The 20,993-nt window shown below is 42.1% G+C and overlaps 2 protein-coding genes and 1 pseudogene across 2 annotated transcripts; 2 read left to right on the top strand and 1 right to left on the bottom strand.

Annotated features, from left to right (window-relative positions):
• The first annotated feature begins 331 nt into the window (after nucleotides 1–331).
• On the top strand, nucleotides 332–4,198 carry LOC115673719 (soluble inorganic pyrophosphatase 4-like). The gene is made up of 9 exons (XM_030595971.2): nucleotides 332–445; nucleotides 1,719–1,862; nucleotides 1,947–1,975; nucleotides 2,605–2,670; nucleotides 2,757–2,864; nucleotides 3,065–3,130; nucleotides 3,210–3,330; nucleotides 3,431–3,512; nucleotides 3,936–4,198. Exons 2-9 carry the CDS (start codon nucleotides 1,721–1,723, stop codon nucleotides 3,976–3,978), a joined length of 657 nt encoding a protein of 218 aa, XP_030451831.1. The 5' UTR covers nucleotides 332–445; nucleotides 1,719–1,720; the 3' UTR covers nucleotides 3,979–4,198.
• A 4,120-nt stretch (nucleotides 4,199–8,318) lies between these two features.
• LOC115673610 (uncharacterized) lies at nucleotides 8,319–12,725 on the bottom strand (annotated as a pseudogene).
• Nucleotides 12,726–15,991: 3,266 nt separating this feature from the next.
• LOC115673655 (uncharacterized) lies at nucleotides 15,992–18,269 on the top strand. The gene is made up of 2 exons (XM_030595881.2): nucleotides 15,992–16,748; nucleotides 18,019–18,269. The coding sequence occupies exons 1-2, from the start codon at nucleotides 16,064–16,066 to the stop codon at nucleotides 18,054–18,056; spliced, it is 723 nt and encodes a 240-aa protein (XP_030451741.2). The 5' UTR covers nucleotides 15,992–16,063; the 3' UTR covers nucleotides 18,057–18,269.
• Nucleotides 18,270–20,993: the final 2,724 nt, after the last annotated feature.

Here is a 20,993-nt window from a genome sequence, read left to right on the forward strand (position 1 = left end):
AGGAGGGAGGAGGGAAGAGAAGAGAATGCACCGTACGACGACCGTTAGGAACGCGGTCCAAGTAAAAGTCTCGGGGTCGAGGGCGGCCCGGGGCCCCAACGCGGTCCAAAATCTGCGAGGAGGGAACGAAGGGAACGAGACGGGGCCAGCTGGCGCCACGACGGCATCGACGGCACCCCCTCTCCCCCCCCTCCCCAAAAACAACAGAATATGCGGGGGGGGGGGGATTCCGTTTTCCTCCCGTTCCATTTCCCCCTCCTCCGTCTTTAAAACAGTTGGCCCCGTCCGTCTGTCCGTCGCCACAGAGCGGGAACATTCCCAAACACGCCACCACCTCCCCGAGCTCAAAAGCTTCCCCCTCCTCTGCACCGCACGGGAAGAGAGAAAGAAGAGAGACCCGCTAGCTCTCGGCTCTTCCCTCGAGAACGAGAACGAGAAGGAGGAGGTGCGTGGCCGTCTCCCTCTCTCCTTTAGGGTTTCGTTTTTTTTTTGGGCTTTCCTTTCTTCTTTTGCTCTCCCATTTTCGCGTTTCCTCTTTTCCTCTTTTCCTGAGATCCGTCCTGCTGGAGCGAGCTCGAGGCCGTTACAGGTTCCGTCCCCCGGCTGCTCCTTGTGCCGTCCCTCGCATCGTTTTGTCTCCTTCTTTTGATCTTCTTCTTTCCGTTTTGTTGACTCTCGTCTTGTGCCGTCGCGGCTGGGAGCGGTCGACAGCTCCTCGACATTGGCTCGTGCTGCGCCGGTGATCGTCTTCGCTGTGCTTCTCCAGCTGTGCGCGCGTTTCTTCTTTTTTTCTTTTTGCTTGCGTTTGGGTCCGCTCGTCTTCCGTTGCTTGTGTCGGTGATCTGTGGATGCGGTGTCGCGTTCTTCTTCAGGATGTGTCGGCTGTCCGAGCCTGAGCGTTGTCGTTTCCGACGCGCGTCCTTTTTGGGCAGCGGATCTGTGTTTGGTTCCGCTCTGTTACTGGCTTTGCTTGAGTTCTTAATCTCCTGAGTTGGATGGACCTTGCGTATGCTGGCCTATTCGGTAGGCGTTGCAGCAGAGCCATACGCATCGTGCCGCGTCGCGTTTGGTGATTTCTTCGATGTTGATGGCGAGACGGTGCCTGCCACCAGATTCATCATTCCTGTGGCGGATCGATGGCCCCTTTTCATTTCCGTTTTTCGTTGATCTTGTTGGGACCGACTGCGAGATCTGCGAGACGTTCCGTGTTTCCTGCTTTGGAACGTGCTTGCTTGGTCCATTCGGGATCTTTTTAGTCAAGGACGGAAGCTTGTCGTGCGCTAGGACTGCTGCAAGACTGCATTGTTATTGCTGTTCAGGGGAACGAATTGGACTTAGGAATGTTTCCAAGTCGTCTGGATCCGTTTTTGCCGGACTTAAGAATTGCTTGCTTATTCTCTGCTTTGATTTCCCTGGCCTATTTACTCATGCTTGAATTCCCATCAAATGGCGTCACCTGCTTGTCTAGTTGGCATAAGGTACTAAAGTCGTGCAACTCCTTCGGTATCTTATATGAAGGAAGAGTTTATAGTCAATGGAATTCCTGTTTATCCACTATTGCTGGCAACATGGGGTTACCATGACTTGGCATGCGTCGATGAATGTAACCATGTTGTGGTTAACTCTTCTTTCTTGCTTTCTTGGTGGTGCATTCACGTTTTCTCAATGAAGCTGTATGAAAAAGAGTAATTCTGAAACTTCTCATAACCGTTCTGCAGAGATGGCACCACCCAGCATTAGTGAGACTGTTCAGAAGAGTACCGACGCTCATCGTACACCGCATCCACCTCTTAATGAAAGGATCCTTTCATCATTGTCCCGGAGGTCTATTGCTGCACACCCTTGGCATGATCTTGAGATAGGTATTGTATTTCTGAACTTGTTCTTCTTCTTTTTTCTAGTTTTCCCTTCTTCTTGTCTGAGTTTTATGTCATTCTCTTTGTCAGGTCCTGGAGCTCCAACAGTTTTCAACTGTGTAAGTGTACAAACTGTCATTACCGCACCGTTTGTATAGTAGGGCATAGGTACATTGGAGGAGAGGCTAGAGTAGTTTCACCAGTGATAATTTTGATTGTTTTTTAGACTTTTAGTATCTATTTTCTACGTTAATAAGAAAACATTGAAGACTTAACGCTGTGCGTGGGTAGCTTCATAACTAGAAGAAAACTGCCTTCTATGAGTAGGGTTGATACCGATGACATTGTCAGCGTTGATATTGCAACTCAATTTCCATTATGCCAAGAGGTCATAAACTGGGATCTCCTTCTCTGAGAAGGAGATCATAAATCAGACCTTGAAACCTTGGACCTCATGATGAGGTGCGAAAGAAAAGGTCATTCTTAGGGAACCAGTTACTCATTGGTTTACATAGCAGAAAAGTCGATTTCCGTTAGGATATTGAATCTTCTTTCTGTGGCAATTTCTTCATTTCACCTTCTTCAATGCTAGATTCCGCCACAGCCATCCCTATAAACATTTGTGATTGTTGGACCTTAATACTGAATTTTCAGAAAGGGAAAAGGACTGACTCTGCGTAAACCTGAATAGAAGGAGACAACTATCCTCGACTGAGTGACTTACTGACTGTAAGACACATTCTTGCAGGTGATTGAAATTGGTAAAGGAAGCAAAGTGAAATACGAACTTGACAAGAAGACTGGACTCATCAAGGTAATCGTCGGTTTTTCCAGCCAAGTTTCATATCAAGACTGTATAGTTGATCAAAAGTTGTTTAACCGTAACTTCTATATTTTTAGGTTGACCGCATACTTTACTCATCAGTTGTGTATCCCCACAACTATGGTTTCATTCCCCGCACTCTCTGTGAGGACAATGACCCGATGGATGTCCTAATCATCATGCAGGTATGTTGTTTGACGTGCGCCTTTTTCTTTATATACAGGGAAAAATTTCCAATCGATGCTGATGATATGGATCTAGCTTAGATTATATTTTAGTAAGGGCAGGATCAATGTAGCAAAACCTCTCATAAGTTAACAAACAAAGCCTATTCTGGTCAATTTGTGCAAAACTAATTTGGTCATCGATGACTGAAACACCGCAGGAGCCTGTTCTTCCTGGATGCTTTCTTCGGGCTAAAGCTATAGGCCTCATGCCTATGATTGATCAGGTACCCAGTTTGAACAGTCGAAAGAAGTATTTATCATTGTCTTCCCTCTTCTAGAAGAATTACTGATTATGATTTACAGGGTGAGAAAGATGACAAGATAATTGCTGTGTGCGCCGATGATCCTGAGTACCGACACTATAATGATATCAAGGATCTCCCTCCCCATCGTTTGGCTGAAATCCGTCGCTTCTTTGAAGATTGTATCCTTGATACTGCCTTTATTTAAAAGTGCTCTACATATAGGAATCCGTACTATGCTCTTTATGAAGCAAGGTTGATAATCCTTAATCTGCTAAACAGACAAGAAAAATGAGAATAAGGAGGTTGCAGTGAATGATTTTCTTCCTGCCTCTGCTGCCTATGAAGCAATCCAGCACTCCATGTAAGTGATTCTCTAAGTTACTCTTGCACCTGCAATAAGCTAGCGACTTAAATGTCCTTTTTCCTCCTGATGAATCTGGGAGCTAAATCTCAGTTATCTCCATTATAGAATAGTTAATATCTTTGTCAGAAGGAGTTGAAGTATTTATGAGTCTATTTCCTGTCTAATGCTTCCAAGATTTATTTGGGCATCTAATCACTATATGAATTAAGTATGTTTCAGTCAGTGGCGTGTTTACAAATGTAAGTTGGTGCTTCATTTCAAATTAATCCTTTTCGGGCTATCGAACTCCGAAGCTTTTTAGTTTTGCTTTTATCCAAATTTGTACCGAAGGGACTTACTATTATCTTTCAGTTCCGTTTTTTTAACATTGTGTATTGCTTGTGCAAATCACTTATCATTCTTCCGACTTTTGTCATTAAGGAACCTCTATGCTGACTACATTGTGGAGAGCTTGAGGCGGTAGTCCACCACAGTTAACATGGTGGTGCAGGTCCCCAGGCCCCGGTCCTTTTTGTGTAGATGATGACGATACTACAAATCTTTCATATTCTTTGTAAGCAGATTGTATTTGTGTTTGGTGCAAGAAATGGCATCATAATATCATGTTTATATTTACAGCTCATGGATTATGTTTTGTATTTCAACCGGAGATAAAAAGAAACTTTTAGCACGTGTTTCCACCATTTTTGTCCTTCCTAATCTTTTCTCTTGATTCTCATCTGTGGCCATAATCTTTATTCGGATCATTGCAAGAAGGGCTTTGTTCAGTTCAACATCGAAGGAAATGCAGGAGTTGAATTTGAATCTATAGTCTGTGATTCAGCAGCTTTTACATGAGCTCAAGGACGGAGGAGGTTTCCTTTGTTGTTTACAGATAAGAAATGCTGATAGATCCTCCTTTTTCTCTGCTGGTCTGTATTAGCATGTTCAAACCAAAAGTCGCATATGTATGTGAATGAGCGTATGAATCATGTAAACAAGTAATGTGAGATAATACTTTTACACCTCTCAGGTACAAGCTGCACTAGGAATGACATGTTGAATTTAACAAGTGGGGGTTACACTAACGAAATAAACTACACCAAACTTAGCTTTGATATCATATTAGATAGTCTAATCAAAAAGCTTAAATTAATAGTTGATGGAGATTATATATATATATGAATCTTGTAGACAACAAGAGAGTACTTTTACGGCCTCAACGTCTTGTTCTGTGGATTTGGCAACATGGGTACGTCCTTGAAGCAAATGGTAGATTAGATCATATTGGACGAAGTTAGTTCTTGTAATCAGATACGAAAAGTAAAACTTTGTTTATGTGGTCTACGCATAATAGGGTGTGATCGATTTGTATTGGGTATAATGTACTATGCACAAGTTTTCACATGCATTTTTGTAACATTCATTCGATGACACCGAAAAATGGTACGACTCTAGAAGCGATCGGTGCTCTTATTCTACCAATTTTCTCGAATAAACATTACTCGAAAGTTTATGTTGAAGAAAATTTTGATTAGATTCATTTCATCATGAACTAAGTTATCTAAACTGCCCATCTCGTCTCACGTAAAGCTTAGGTGTCTGCAATTGCTGAATGAGATCGCTCGGCTACATACTGCTTGCATTTCGCCTGACTCGTTGGGGGAAGACGCCCTTTCCCGCTTCGGTATACATGGGCTTAGGCCTTTACCTTTTGCGACTTGTTGGACCTTTGTTTCTCTTTGTTCCTTTTTCGGGTCGAAGAAGCATTCCTGTCTACTTCTTCTATAATTGACTAGCTTACTGGGCATTTGGATGCACGTACAAAAAAAAGTGCAATTAAGTCTCAACATTTATCAAATTGATGCAATCAAATTTCTACATTATCTCCGTCCAACTTGACTAGGAGAAAATATTGACGTGACTATTCATAAATTTTCTCAGTGCTTAACAATGGTCGCATCATAACAAATTTAAAATTTCAAAAAGATAAAAGATAAAGAAAAATATTTAAAGAAAGGAGGATATAAAAATATAGATATCTTCATCTCTTGAACCGTTCGATTGGTCTGAGGATGAAGATTGCTCTTCTTCTTTATATCTTCTTCAAGTTCATATCTCATTACCGACCATGACCATTGACAAAGGCGGCCGTCGTCGCCAGCCTCCAGCAACGGTCACCGGACTTGTGCCAGTGACTAGGTGAGCTCAACGCGGCCGCTGGCAACCACTCCCAGCCTCCCTTCTCAATGGATACATGTTGAAGGAAGGGCGACGAATGTTTTCCTCTCCACCTTCGAACAAGAGCCCGTTAAGTTTCGAGTTGAGTGTGGGGTATCCTGGACCGTGGTGCGACCTCATCTCGTGCCTATGTCCTTGGGTCCGGAGTGCTGCGCTAGAGGAGTTCAATCTTTGAGTTTACCGCCACTCGATTCTGGTTGCAAATCCATGGAGTTCCCCTTGATGTGCAATCAGAAAGGCATCCTTATGAAGTTATGCATGAGTTCGTAAGAATCAAGGTTGAGTTGATGATGTCAGTCAACCATTTGATTCTTAAATGCAAGGACATGAATCCATCGTGGATCATATTCTCTTATGAACATCTCCTGGCATTATGTTTCAAGTGGGGAAAACTGGGTCTCAAAGCTAAGGAGCGTGATCACGAGAGGATTCGCGATGAATTTCTGGGCAATTTACAAATACGGTTCACACCACAAAGCAGAGAACCAGAACAAGAACAACCTATTTGCAGTTAAGATTGAATTAAGATTTGAGGGAAAAAAAATTATGATTTGGGAAAATACAACTAGGAGAGGAAAAATAATACAAAAAAGCCACATTAACATTTTTCATTAGTCGAATGGGACAAAGTTAATGGAGGGACTCAATTGCACCTTGACAAGTTTTAGGACAAACTCAATTGCATTTTCGCGACAACTTTTAGGACTTCGAGTATACTTATCCCTTGAATCAAAAAAATAATAACACTATTTCTTTTTGAAAATGAAAAATCTAATTATTCAGGTCGAAATGGATTTTATCTCACTTTTTAACTTTTCAAAATTACCCTTGTATTAAATAATGAAAAGATAATAAGTTCATAATTATCATATTTATGGCAACTTTCCACTTCTCCCATTTCCTTGTATAACTATTCATTCTCTTCTCTTCGTACAATCACGTATCTGGGTGCCCAAGCGTACCTCGTGCTTGAACATTAGTGTCAATGAAATCAAAAATGACAAAATCACCTGTACATAAAAACGAAAAGGATATGCCGAGCTCTAAGTTTGGGTATGATTACTTAACACACTTAAATGCTTAAAAAAAAGAGAGGGAAAAGGAATGAATAAATAAAAAGAAAACAAAACCCTACCAGGTAATACTTCTGCAACTGCAAAATGCAAGTCTTTGATGTTATTTGGGAGAGGGGGGTTCAGAAGGTGTGAAAGTTAAATGTGAATTATTTTAGGAAAAGGGTCTACTTCCAAAGGCAAAGAAGATGTCTCACTGGGCCTTGATCAACACAAGCAGGAGCAACTCTCGCACACAAAATATTGCCTGACTTCATGGTGATTATCGTCACAAATGAATATATATAGCTATAGTTTAGTGATAACCTCTCTTTATGCATGAATACTCTGCATTAAATTGCGATCATCAATGAACTTTGTATCATAAAATCAATATACAGTAACATAACTCTAACTTAACCTCCCAAACAAAGGGACTCTAGATCTGTTGCTGCCTAACAATCCATACGACAAGAGCACAAATGCATGCGCGCGTTGTGCGCAAACGCAACCCTGAAAATCCCTCAAAGTCTCGACGTAGCCGACCCAAACATAGAAACATAATTGAGTGCAGCGCTGACCAAACTATCTCGTTCCATGATCCGTGAATTTTGATTGGAAAAGAAGAGCAAGAACCCTAGAAAGCGATTTCATCAACGCTGCACTCAATGATGTTTCTGCATCGAGGGAGTCTTTCATTTTCTCAAGCATGCACAAAGATCTGCGATTTCCGCACATCTAGAGTCAGCCTTTTACGCTGCAGTCGGTCAGGAAAGTGCAGTACACAATAGCTTTATGTTCATTTGTACTCCCTTTCGATCTGCTAAACTAGTGCAGTTTTGGTCTCTCTCTCTCTCTGCTCGGTATGGAATATGAAAAGGCAAATTGCTTCGGAAGAAGAGGAAGTCCTGTACTTCATCGTTGTACTGAACTCTTAACGAAATTCGACTGAGTGGACCCGAAATTCGGATGATTAGAGAGCAACCAAGATTGTGAGCGCAAAGCGCACGAACGAGGGATGGATGGAGTGATGAATCTATGCAATTCTAAATGCGAGAAATTGTCAGGGAATGAAATATGTGGAATTAGAATACGGGATCGGATTACAATTACATAGGAATCGTAAAGTACAAGGAAGTGTAGAAGACACTCCGGAGGGAATATATGTTGTGCGTGTATCTTCTTCTTCGTCCCGTCAAGAACTTTATAAACCCCTGATAAATCATCGGCCCTTGCTTCCTCCACGTTTTTAAAATCTTGCAAAACCAACTTCGAACGCTTCCCATTTGTAACGTCCTTTCATGCACCAACGGATTCCCGCATTTTGATAGCTCCCCTGATCGTCACCATGGCATGTAGGATGAGCATTGTTCCCGTTCAATTCAAAAATCGGATCAAATCAGGGAATAAAACCATAGCCAGTCCCTCATTTGCTGAATGTTCTCGGATGAACCGGAGAAGTTCTTGCATATGAATCCGTGGAATCGACCATAACCGGTTCGGTTTCCGAGTCAACACTTTGAACCGGCAGTCATACATAATATCTGGGTCCAAAAAACCCGTGTTTCGTAATAGACTTAGATTCGTAATAACTGAATCTAACATTGGGGATTTCGTGGATGAGGGGCCAATAGTAGCCGGTCAGCCTCAAGCATCGCTCCTTGGGAATCCCACATCCTTCGATCCCGAGTGTTTCTAGGGAGGGAGGGAGGCCATCGTGAGGCATTTCCCTTCAGCTTCGGGCAACGTTTAATCCACAAGGTCCGGGGAGAGGGAGGAGACTACTGGATAGTCTTTGGAAATTCCCCATATCATAGAGATGGAGACGGAGATGGAGACAGAGTAGAGAGGAAGGGAGTGGAAGCCGAAGATCCTCCTCCTCTCTCACTCCTACAGTGCTGCCGTCGATCCATAGAGATCAAAGGGAGGTGAGGGGGTGAGCCACTCTCTCATCGGCTGCTTCATATTCTTGCATTTTCATACCGTAAGTTCCTGTGGCTGGGGCGGCAATCCTTCATCAAGAAAGCGTGTAATACTCTCACACCCTGTAATTTCCAAATCACAGAGACATGAAAGTCGATGCAACTGATTAGGTAACGATTTTATCTTTGGATACCCCCAAAGAGAAAATTTCAAGATGCCAAGGAGGAAGAGGAGGGAAGCACTCCAGCTCCAGAGCAAAACGGTCGCTCAATATCAAGGAAGTGAGATGGGACAGTGTATGGAGGTCCTGGGGTAAGCTTCTCAAATAATCGCAATGCCTAATTTCGATCACTTGAAGAGACTGAAGAGGCTCTATATTTATCTCCCCGAGCGACTCCACTCCCTTATAGCTCCGAATTTCAACTCTCTTGATGGTCGCAGGTAAAAATCTACCATCGTTAAATGCAGAGGCTGGCAGAGAACCGCATCCGTCGATTTTTAATTATTGCAGACAAGACGTCATGTCATTGTGCTTATTATTGTTGCTGCTACTTCTTAGTTCACCTGGATCAATACTTAATCCTCTAGGTAAAGATTGCAACATCCTACACCAACCGATAAATAATTATATCATTGATGTTGGTAACCTGTTTTGGAAAGGACTCAAGTTTTGGACAATTATGGACAGACAAGGCTCTATGAGAGGAGAGGATGTGCATCTTACTAGGGAGCTTCTCTAAATTGAAGCAATACGACAAATGGATTGTCTTGAGGTTGCTGAGTAGCTCTATATCTCCTTCTCCAGTCACAAAAGATACGAATTCTGGACAATTTTGGAGGAGTAAGCTCTTCAGACAAGCGAAATTTGTCTTACATCTCTGTTTTGCCACAAGTATATTAACTTTTCACGTCTCATCTCCAACTTCTCCAACTTGATCAAGGAGCTTGTAAACCCATTAGTTCAGCAACATTTTCTATGACAAGAGCGATTAGAGATGTCAAGTTTACCAAGCTCTTTAGTCTCCCCTCATTACAACCTTGAAGTTTAATTCATCGAGAGATGGAAGGCTAATGATAGAGGGTGAGGCATCCATATGCGGACATGAGTTAATTTCAAGGTTTATGAGGGAGCTTAGTTGACTAGGCAATCTTCTAATTAACATAGGACAATTTCAAACGAAGAGATGCTCGTGATGAGGGAATAAAAATCTTAACGCTTTAGAATCAATGCAATGAGACTAGTCCTCCCACAATGACATGTCCCTGAATTCCAAAGTTATTAAAGATGGAAAAGGATTTTTAACTCCATAAAATTCAGAACATACCGTGCATATTGCATTTAGACCTTTGATGTATAGTTCTTTAAAAAAAGATAGCTGCCCGAGTGATGTTAATGCTTTGACCCTACGACACTCATGTAAACATAAAAGCACTATGTTAATATACGAGGGACTTCCTAACTAAGACGAGAATTCTAGGTCACCATAATAGGAAAACAAGAGAATTCTCAAGGTTTTGGTGTGGGCGAAGAAAGTCAAGGACCTATGCTTCAAGCTCTTCATTTTGGAAATTTTCAAAATCTTCACTCCATTGCATGGTCAACCGGCGTATTCCCTCCTTCGAGCGTAAATTGGCATCCTTTGCATCTCCTGCTTCTCGAACCTTATGCAAATCAGAGATGCACAATTCCCCTATAAGGTTCTTCAGGTTTTTCAGCTCCTTCAACCTCGATCCATCTTCTGTTCCCATTACAAACTTGAATAACATCTCAAAACCCACCAAATTACCTATATACAGCGGTATCGCTCTCACGCTTCGAGTGTTGGTAATGTCGAGTATCGCCAGGGGCGAGCGAGTCTCGCCCAAACCTCACACCTACTTGCTCAGTCCTTTTCGATGCAGGTGATTCATTTACAACTACATAGCTTGGCCATTCGAGTTTTTAAGCTTGAGATTGTCGAGCGATCACTGAATCTCGCTAATCGATTCTCTTCTTCCTCCTTTGTTTTCTAGTTGCAGAGATAATCGAGTGACGGGTAAGACTCGTCCTCCTCTAATTCATCTGTTCTCTTCACTCGCCACGGTTAAGCTAGGCTCATCCTCGCCGACCCTCGTTGACCCTCGCCTCAGCGACCAACTAAAGGAGAAAGAAGGGAAGGAAAAAAAAGAAAAAAAAAAGGATAAATAAATAATTGGAAAAAATATTATTAAAATTGTCCATGTCAGCACATGTCGCGCCACATAGGACTGCTAATGTCCATGCCAGCGATTTCTAGCCAAAATTGTTTGGATTGACTCAATTACAAAAATGTGAAAAGGTTTAGGACTCAATTGATAAAATTGAAATTATTATGACTGAATTAATAAAGGTACAATAGGTTTAGGACTTTTTAGACAATTTCCTTGCAATTGAGTCCTAAAGATTTCAAAAAGTGCAATCAAATGCTAATGCTTGTCAAATTGGTCCAATTAAATCATTCTCTTGATTTTTTTGAAAATTGTAGGACTCGATTACACTTTCATGACAAGTTTTAGGACTTGACTGCACTTTTTAAAAAAATTTGGACTCGATTGCGTTTTCGTGATAAGTTTTTAAAATTGATAACACTTTTAGAAAGTTTTAGAACTCAATTACAATTTTATGACAACTTTTAAGACTTTAAGTACTTTTATCCCTTATATCTTCTTCAAGTTCATATTTCATTAGTGACCATGACCATTGTTCAAGAACATGGAGTTCTTGCAGTGAGAGATTGTGCTGTAAATTTGGCCACACTCGCAGTAGATTTGGGCGAGTGGGTGAGAGTCACAGCGACGGCCAGCAAATCTGCAACAAGGGTCCGTCGTTCGCAGCAAATCTGATGCCGGGGAACACCCTCGCCCAAATCTGGGCACAAGTACGGCCCTCGCATTTGACCCTCGCTGGCCAATGGCAAGGCCAACAATCGCTATAGTTTTGGTGGGTTATTTTAGGAGTGAGCAAGACGGACCGACTAGATTGGGAACTGCTCGGACTGGACCGAACCAGCCGATTGGGTCCAGTTCCTGAGAGTGCCAGTCCAGTTCCTTGTTCTTAAAAGTGGAATCAGTGTTTGGGCGGTCCGATTCTCGGTTCCAAAGATGAACGGGATCGAACCGGACCGACTGTATATATATTTTATTTCTTCAAAAAATTAAGAGAAGAGAGTGGCGTGAATGGTTTCACTGATTTGCTTTGCTCCTATTAGTACTTAAATCTCTCGTCCACTTACTTTTTATTCATATTTTCCTTTTATTCCTCCCCTGTTGACCGACCTTTCCCGTTATCTTCCAAAGAGAATATCCCATTCCGTATGCTCTTTTGCTCATGACCAAATTCCCTTGCCAATTTATTGCCAAAATGAAATGGAGACAATCTCCTTTGCTTCCCCCTTCGATCATTGTCACATTTGTTGCCCTTTTTACATAGTTTGGAGGAATTAATTCCTTAAATCATTCTAGTCAAAATTTTCCAGAGAAAAAGCATGAAAGATTTCTCTAAATGATTGATTAATCCTCTTTCTTTTTGGTAGAGCAAAGCCGAAATCTCTCACCCTTTTTCTTTTCTAATTTCATCTTCATGTTAAATAAGTGACCAGTTCCATTGGATCAGTTCAGTCCCTGGTTCCCGGTTGTGGGTGGAACCGAACCGTCTAAGTTATCTCTCGGTATTTGAGTGTATGTGGTGAGTCAAAGGAAGCGGTCGTCGCCAGCCTCCGGTGAGGGTTGCTAGACCTGTGCCACTAACTAGGTGAGCTCAACGCGGCCACTGCCCACCACTACCAGCATCCCTTCTCCATGGGTACGTGTTGAAGGAATGGCGGCAAATGTTTTCGTCTCCACCTTCAAACGAGAGCCTGATATGTCTCGAGTTGAGCGTGGGGCTCCTGGACCGTAGGGCGAGCTCATCTCGTGCTATGTCCTTGGGTTCGGGGTGCTGCGCTCGAGGAGTTTGATCTTTGATTTTACCACCACTCGATTCTGGCTGCAAATCCATGGAGTTCCCCTTGATATGCAATCAGAAAGCAACCTTATTGACGTCATGCACAAGTTCGTAAGAATCAAGGTTGAAATTGATGTCAGTCAACCTCTCAAAGCTTGTTTTATTCTAAAACGCAAGGACATGAATCCATCGTGGATCATATTCTCTCATGAACGTCTCCTGCCATTCTTTGATATGATTACTTGCCACACTTAAATGCTTGAAAATGGAGAGGGAAAAGGAATAAATCCATAAAAAGAAAAACAAAACCCTAGCAGGTAATACTTCTGCAATTCCAAAATGCAAATCTTTGATGTTATTTGCAGTAAATATGCAATCATCAATGAACTTTGTATCATAAAATCAATATGCAGTAACATAACTCTAACTTAACTTCCCAAAAAAAGCGACTCTAGATCTGTTGTTGCCCAAGAATCCACCTGACAAGAGTGCAAATGCATGCGCGCGTTGTCCGCGAACACAAACCTGAAAATCCCCCAAAATCTTGACGCCACCGACCCAAGCATAGAAACATAATTGAGTGCAGCGCTGACCAAACGGTCTCGGTCCATGATCCACGAATTTAGAGTGGAAAAGAAGAGCAAGAACCATAGAAACGGGAAGTGATTTCATCAACGCTGCACTCGATGATGTTTCTGCATCATGGGAGTCTTTCATTTTCTCAAGCAAGCACAAAGATACATCTGGAGTCAGCCTTTTATGCTGCAGTCGCCCAGGAAAAGTGCAGTACACAATGGCTTTAGGTTCATTTGTATTGCCTTTCGATCTGCTAAACTAGTGCAGTTTTGGATCCATCTCTCTGCTTGGTACGATAAAATAAATATTCGGTGGTCGTTGCTTACCACGTCACCGGCCCACATGGCATATATGAGCTTAGTTGGCTCCACTTAGAGAGTGACACATGTCCTCTGACATGGACATGGATAGAAAACAAAAAATTAAAATCCAAAGCTTTCTCCTTCTTTTCTCTAGCCGGCCCGTAGATTGCAGAGTAGGTGAAAAAGGATAGAACAATAAATGTTAACCCGCTTAAAACTCCCTCTCTTATTTTCAATTTTCAAGAACTTCTACCTTCTATACCTTCTCCTTCTCTCTCCTTTAACGTTTCTAAAACTCTCTCCTTCTTTTCTTTTCTTTTCAAGAGCTTCTTCAACTGCTCTCTCTCCTCTTTTGCGTTTTCATTTTACCTTCGAAAGATGCCGAGGTGCTCTTTCAAGCTTCCGATCACTTAGTACTTCGAGTGCTCCAAACAAGCTGGCTTGGTCCGCTCTCACTGCTCTTCTTCTTTTTCTTCCGGTGAGTGTGGTCGTCCGCAACCACATGTCATTTCTGGTTTGTCTGAAGAGAGACATCAACATCGTCGTCGTCGTCCTAGCACTACTCCTCTTGGTGTTCCTCCTCGAAAGGTTGGGTTGCCTTTGGTTTTGTTGTAATATTCAAGCATAGGTCATGTTACGAAGAGATCACTAACCTTACCAATGGCGTGCCTGTGTTGATTTTCTTTTTGTTAATGTAAAAATTGTTATAACGGGATCTGTCTCTCTAGCAGGTAAGAGTGAGGGAAAAGCGACTTGCGCATGTCAAGGAGCCAAGAAAGCAATCTAGAACGTGCAACGTCACCGTCGTGGAACCATCAAAGGAACAGCGCTACGAGTAACTGGCTCGCAACAACATCAACCTAGCTTGTAACTGGCCTGTAGGTCGAACATGCGTAGAATTCTGTAAATACTTAAGGGCCTCTAACTTGTGTTTGCGTATCAAGTTTGTGGTGATTATTGATGTCATTTGATATATACAAAGTATTTTTCATGAAAAATAAGTAAAAATATATACGCCGATTTGTATCACTTTCCAAATAAGTTATATCATATCGAATTTGAATTTCACTGGGTCAAAGTGATGTATTTGAGTCGTTTAAGGAATTGCTACTCTTTTGGATGGATGTTTAGTTGGGGGGGGGGGGGGGGGGGAAGGCGGCGCGGGAAGGCAACCTTTAAAATTTATATATAATTTTCGTGATCAATAATTCTAGTGTAATTTCTTGGCTCCTCCGTTGTCAATTACTTTTGCTGGATTAATTATTTGAAGAGGATAAGATTTCTTTCCTTACCAATGGAAGAAAATAGAGTTTGACCACCCAGGATAAATATAACTAGGAATGAATGATTTAAGCTTTCGAACAGATTTCATTTAAAATCTGAAACTTACCTATTGAAATAGGTTCTTCATTTTTTTTAACATGAAGCCTATCGTGCATACTCTAGAATTTGGAATCTACCATGTCACAAGTTTCAGGGTCTATCAGGTTTTACCTGTATTATTAATTAAACGATTACAGTGAATTACCACCTTTAACGACAACCACTTGTTGCTACAATTTACGGATCACAACTTATATTTAGATACACGAAAAATATAAAATATTAACAGAGTAAAAGTCTCGATCATAAAATGAAAACTCATATTAGTGATTCTAGATTATAAACTCATCATCAAACGTCATGAAATACTGTAGAATCGCGCAAAGATATAGACCAAGTAAAACACAAAACTTGTTCTAGGTTCAGGTTACATGTAACTACCCATCGAAATAGGTTCATCAATTTTTGAAATCTATAACCTACTTCGCATATTAAAACCTGAAATCAGACAAGTTCCTACCGGTTCGGTTCTCCAGTCCCACATAACGACCATCTGGATGGAGAGAGGACAAAATGCGTGCAATCACTTTTATTATCAAAACAAAGACCTCGTTCAAACATTTTTATACTTTACAAAAATGAAAAATTATCATGTCTCGTTGTCCAAAAGGTCTTGAATAAACCCGATGCATTCGAGCGCAGTTCGCACAGACCGCTGGATGAGGTGGACCCCACTTGGGACCTACGTTAAATTAACGATCGAAGTGAATTGGGGTTCACACGATGAGACTCATTGATGTTTACGTACATATTAGATATGAATAATCGCTAATAACGAAAGGAATATAAAAATATCTTTTGTTGGATGAAAATGAAAATGCAAACTAGAAAATCAAGTCAAGCACAAGCACAATCAATTCTCTTATCCTCGACAGAGTATCGGGTGCATCCAGATCATGCGAGTCTAATTTAATATCCATCGTCAGATCGCGTGAAACTCCACACCATCCAACGGTGCACGAAATGGAGCTCACGTAAACCGGGCTGCAGCTAATATTTGCGCCATAGTTATCCCTCTCTCTCTTCTCTCTCTCTCACTCTTAAACCCCTTTCGTTCCCGTTCGTTGCTCTGCGAAAAACCCTTCCGTTCGTTCTCAGCAGCACTCCGACCTGACCTCGACAATCCCAATCATGAGCTCCTCCTTCCCCAACTCCACCACCACCGCCTTCGACAGCCTCCTCCTCCAAACCCTAATGACCCGCCTCCAGATCCGCCCTCCCCCCTCCTCCTCCGCCTCCGCCGCCGCCGCCGCCGCCGCCGCCGCCCGTCCCCCTCCCCCGCTGTCCCTCGAGGACCTCCTCTTCGACGCCGTCAACAACCTCTCCGATCTCGACGACGACGACGAGGAGGAGGGGGGCGGCGGCGGCTACGGCGGCGCCGACGATTCCGACCCCGGCAGGTCCCGGCTCGCCAGGGAGGAGGCCAGGCTCGAGAGGGAGATCGTCAAGGTCGTCCTCTCCGGGAAGACCGACTCGCTCAAGCCCAACTCCGGCCAGGCCGTCACGATCGGGGAGCACCACATCTGTGTCGGGTTCCACGAGGAGACCGGCTCGGATTACCGCGTGTGGGAGTGGCACGGCCACATCATGCTGTTCGACGATGAGAACGGCTACTCCCCCGAGTACATATACGGGAATTACTTCGAGAGGTTGAAGAGTAAGGCGCGTGACGTCAAGGAGGAGGAGGAGGAGGAAGAAGAGGTGGAGGAGAAGCAGGAGGAGAAGGTGGCCAATTTGGGGTTGAGGGAGTTGATCGACGGGGGTGATTCTGGCGGTGGTCGGATTCTTCACAGGATCTTGAACGGGGCTCTCCCAGGTTTTATGTGAATTCGTCCTTAGGTTTTTATTAATGCGTCCATCGAGTGTTATTGTGTGTCTCTCTGTGCAGGGTGTTTTCTGTATGTTTGTTTTGGAGATTCGCCGTGTGTGAGTTTTACATGTATAGGGATCATTTGTTTGTTATGGTGTTGCATTTAGTTTAGTTGTGTCTGGCTTCGACATTGTTCGTTGCCATAGGTATGAGGCTCGGCTTCTTTGCCGGAGTATTTTTGGGCTAAGATTTTGCTTTTTTGAGTGAGTGGAATTTGGAAATGGATTTAGTTGTCCACCATTAGAAGAGATGGTATATGCCATAGAGTAGGAAGAAACCGAGCTTCTCGACCGCTTTCGGAGAGAGACTGAGGCAATGCCATGGGGATCTCGAGTTAGGAACGAACGGACTCTTTAAGTTGTGTTTTTCGGGTGTGCATCTGTTAGATTCTCAGATGATTGCATTTGAAGACGTAATGAAACGGGTATGACGTATTCAGGGAAGTTATTTAATTTCACTTTTTTAAAGGAGACATGTTGGCATTGGGTGGAGTTATTGTGATCTTGTTGGCAAATAAACACTTTCTTGATGATGATCAACATATGTTCAATAAGATAACTAAGCAAGAGCTTGCTTCTTGGTGAGTTCACCACATAAACCGTAGCATATTTAGCTGTGTGGTTACTAGGTGGAAAAGTTAGAAAATACCATTTATGTGCACGTATGTGCCCGTGTTCATCTAGACGAGGTGGGGGCAGGGGATGGAAGTGATTGGGATAGAATACAGAAAGGTAAAAACAATATTGGGAAAATTTCCTCACCTCATGCCAACCACCATTCCACCACCAACACCGACTTTGACAATACCAGCAACTATGGTACCACTACCATGAGTTTCACTGCTGTCTCTGCGAACACCTTGCTCTCCTCTGCCTCTAGCACCATCCCCACTGCTACTTCAACATATAGCCATGCCCACTAGGACCACTGCATATGTGCATTGTTTGTCGATTGTTTCTGGCTCGAATAATCTGGACAGTCTAGGTCAAAGGTTATGTCACCTGAAAATGGTGTAGAATTTCCATGTATGTAGAATGTCTTCCTTCTCCTAGTATTACCGATTGTTTTATGTAGGACTGCATTACTATAAAAGTGAGGGTAGCTTCTTGATATTACTTATATCTTTTCTTTTTCTTTTTTTCTTTCCTCTAGCCAGATTGTATTGACCTTCTGAGCATCTCCTTTTGTTCTTCCTTCCTTCTTATCAATCTCACAGGTTTTAATGGAGCTCGCCCAGATATTGCAAAGAAATGAAATAGGCTTGGAAGGAGATATTGCTGAATGGTGTTTTTTCCTGTTCTCCGTTAGAAATGACGTGTGTAAAGCCTCCATCATCTCTCAAGCTCTTCAAGTTTCAGGTTTTGTGATTTTGCTGTTGTCATTTCTGAGCCATTATATACAAGCTGGACAATACAGAAGACTCGTATAGGCCTGTGTTGCAGAATAAAGAGGCTACTTTTCGTTGGATGTACTTCTGTTACAGTTCCTTTTCCCCTCTTGACCCAGTCTTGAGCTGTTTTAGAGCCCGTTGTTTGCATTAAGTTCACACCTTTGAAAGCCAAAAAGCTAATCGCAAGGCTAGATAATGACATCGGTTTCATTGGTTATGTTACTGCTCATACTCTCTTGCATTTGCATTATTGGATGGTATAAGGTAAGAGAGTTTAGAATGAGAGATTCCAAACATACTTAAAATTTTGATATCATTATCTTGACCGAATGAATGAAAAGATGTCCATCATGGAGAAACTGAAGCAAAGGAGATTATAGCTCGAGGCTTGAATTTCTGCTATAGGCATGTTCTGGTGGATATATTATTAGAACAAACTCTTGGATTTACTGTTGCCTTGAAATGCAAATCGATGCATTGACACTGCAGAGGTCGAATTTCTATTCTTTTGTTTTTCTTTTTTAACAGTGGCTGTCGGGTAAGATGTGTATGGCCTATGAGAACATAAATCCTCCCTCCATCTTTGCTCTTTGTTCACTTGGTCCTGTGAATGGCTGTGACTGTTATACATCTGACGAACTCTATTGATCAAGACCTCCTTATTAATTGGGAATTTGAAACCTATCTAAGAGTCGAGGATGGCATGTCGTTTGGTGAGTTCTCGGGGGACTTAAGTTGAATACATTGAAATTTGACTCATACCATTGATTTTGCACCAGTTAGTGTAGTTGGCATGTTGCTATGTAAAGTGATTGCATGTTCACGAGAGATTGACTGGGATAAGTTACACTGGGCATTCAATGTCATTGACATGACATTTTTAAGCAGGAATATTTGCTTTCCAGTTCTGGCTATTATTGCTGAGTTTGAAAGAAGAATTGGTAGTGTAAATTCTATTATTACCTGGATTCATCCAACCTAACTTGCTAACATAATGGAAAGCCCTCAGCTACGACTATGGCTCCAAATTCAGTATGTTCAATGGTTCCTAGAGGTTTGGTTTGCGTTTATGGTAGTGTAGAATTGATTTGAGTTGGTCACGAAAAGTTTAGTTCGTGTTGGTCGAGTTACTCTTCCGGTTGGATTATATTGTAGAGAATGTACTAACACTTCTTTCAAACGAGAAGTTCATTGTGCAATTGCAGTAGCTAACAAACTCCGGAGCAATTAGGGGTGAGCGGTTTCAGGTTCCTTACAGGTTTCACTTGGAACTTGAAACCTACCTTCGGGTACAGGTTTCTCATTTTTTGGAACCTATGACTTATCCGTCAGAATCTAGAATCTGAAACATATTATGTCACAGGTTTCAGGGTTAGTTCTAGGGTCTAACAGGTTCCAAGTTCCAACGGGTAGGTTCAACTACAAATAGATGATCATAACTACAAAAACATCACGCCTTAGGACAATCTCAGTGAGTTTTTTGTACCTTTTCCAAGGAGGCAAGGTGATCTACTGTCAATGCATCTACTTGAACTACCCCACAATCCAGTAAGATATGATGAATTCATGGACAAAGAATAATAAGCTAAATGAGACAGCTCCTTTGTAAAGAACGTTATGCCGGACCACTAGCCTCATGAATTTGCCTATACTAAAGCTCAAAAGGATCAGGGAAACAACAAGAAAGACACAATCGAAGTTCCATGAAGAGGAACTAGCAAACTAGCCTCTGAGATTCACGTAGCATCGCAACTCATGACAAAAAAATTCTTGCAATGGCTACTTAGTTAAAGAAGTTGCAACATCAAATCAAGTACACAAAAGTAAAGCAAAATGACTAGAAGCTGGGGTGCCGAGCTTTTATAATCTTGTGTTCATTAAAAAAAAGTGAAAATGCTAAAAGCCTTCTGTTCATTCAAAAATAATTTTTTTTGTTCCAAGAATAATAATGTGGATCCACCAACAACGTTCCTAGCATCTGTCAAGGGAAAGCTACTAAACAATTCATAGATAATTGCAGATCGAACACCCGATAAATAAGCCAACATCTGTCAAGGGGATGGGGCTCTTCTTCATTTTCATCGCCCGACAATTCTAATTGTGTGATCAGAGTCATCTCATCACTACCCTTCACCTCCATTGACATGTTATCTTAATAAGTCAAGCAACCAACACTGGCCAAGCAAAGCAAATAATACGAGAACAGATTAGCCGAGAGCACTTGAGCACTTGAATAGCCAAGAGCACTTGAACAGAACAGCCAAGTAAACAACACAATAACAAATTAGCATAGAGCACTTGAACAGCTAATCGAACAACACGAGAATAGATTAGCCAAGAGAACTTAAGCACTTGAATAGCCAAGCAAACAACACAAGAACAGATTAGCCGATAGCAATTGAACATTTACATGTGGGCTCTCTAACATTTACAAGTGCTTGCCTTGATTCGAATTCTTACTAAAAATCCTTCATAACATAGGGACAGAACAGAACATCCATCAATATGAAGTGATATTATCACGATTAAAACAAAAACCGCTTAGTAATAACAAGAGCAAAGTAGCCATGGCTGCCTCGATAGAAGAACAGCCAAAGTGCATCAAAGTGTGAGTAAGTAAAAGTTAGATGCATTTGATGAACGAAATTGAATAGTGGTTCTTGTTTCAAGCTCATTCGGTGCGTATCATAGAACCAACTTTCTACTTTAGACCGAAAGCATGAAGATGCACATTTCTCAACAATGATTGAACTCGGTCATTCACATCCACTTGCTTCCTCGTCGCCTAAAACTACTCAACC

Source organism: Syzygium oleosum, unplaced genomic scaffold (genome assembly GCF_021117445.2).
Source record: "Syzygium oleosum isolate NSW1041296 unplaced genomic scaffold, Sole_v2.1 Sole_v2.09, whole genome shotgun sequence".
In the NCBI taxonomy this organism is placed as follows: Eukaryota; Viridiplantae; Streptophyta; class Magnoliopsida; order Myrtales; family Myrtaceae; genus Syzygium; species Syzygium oleosum.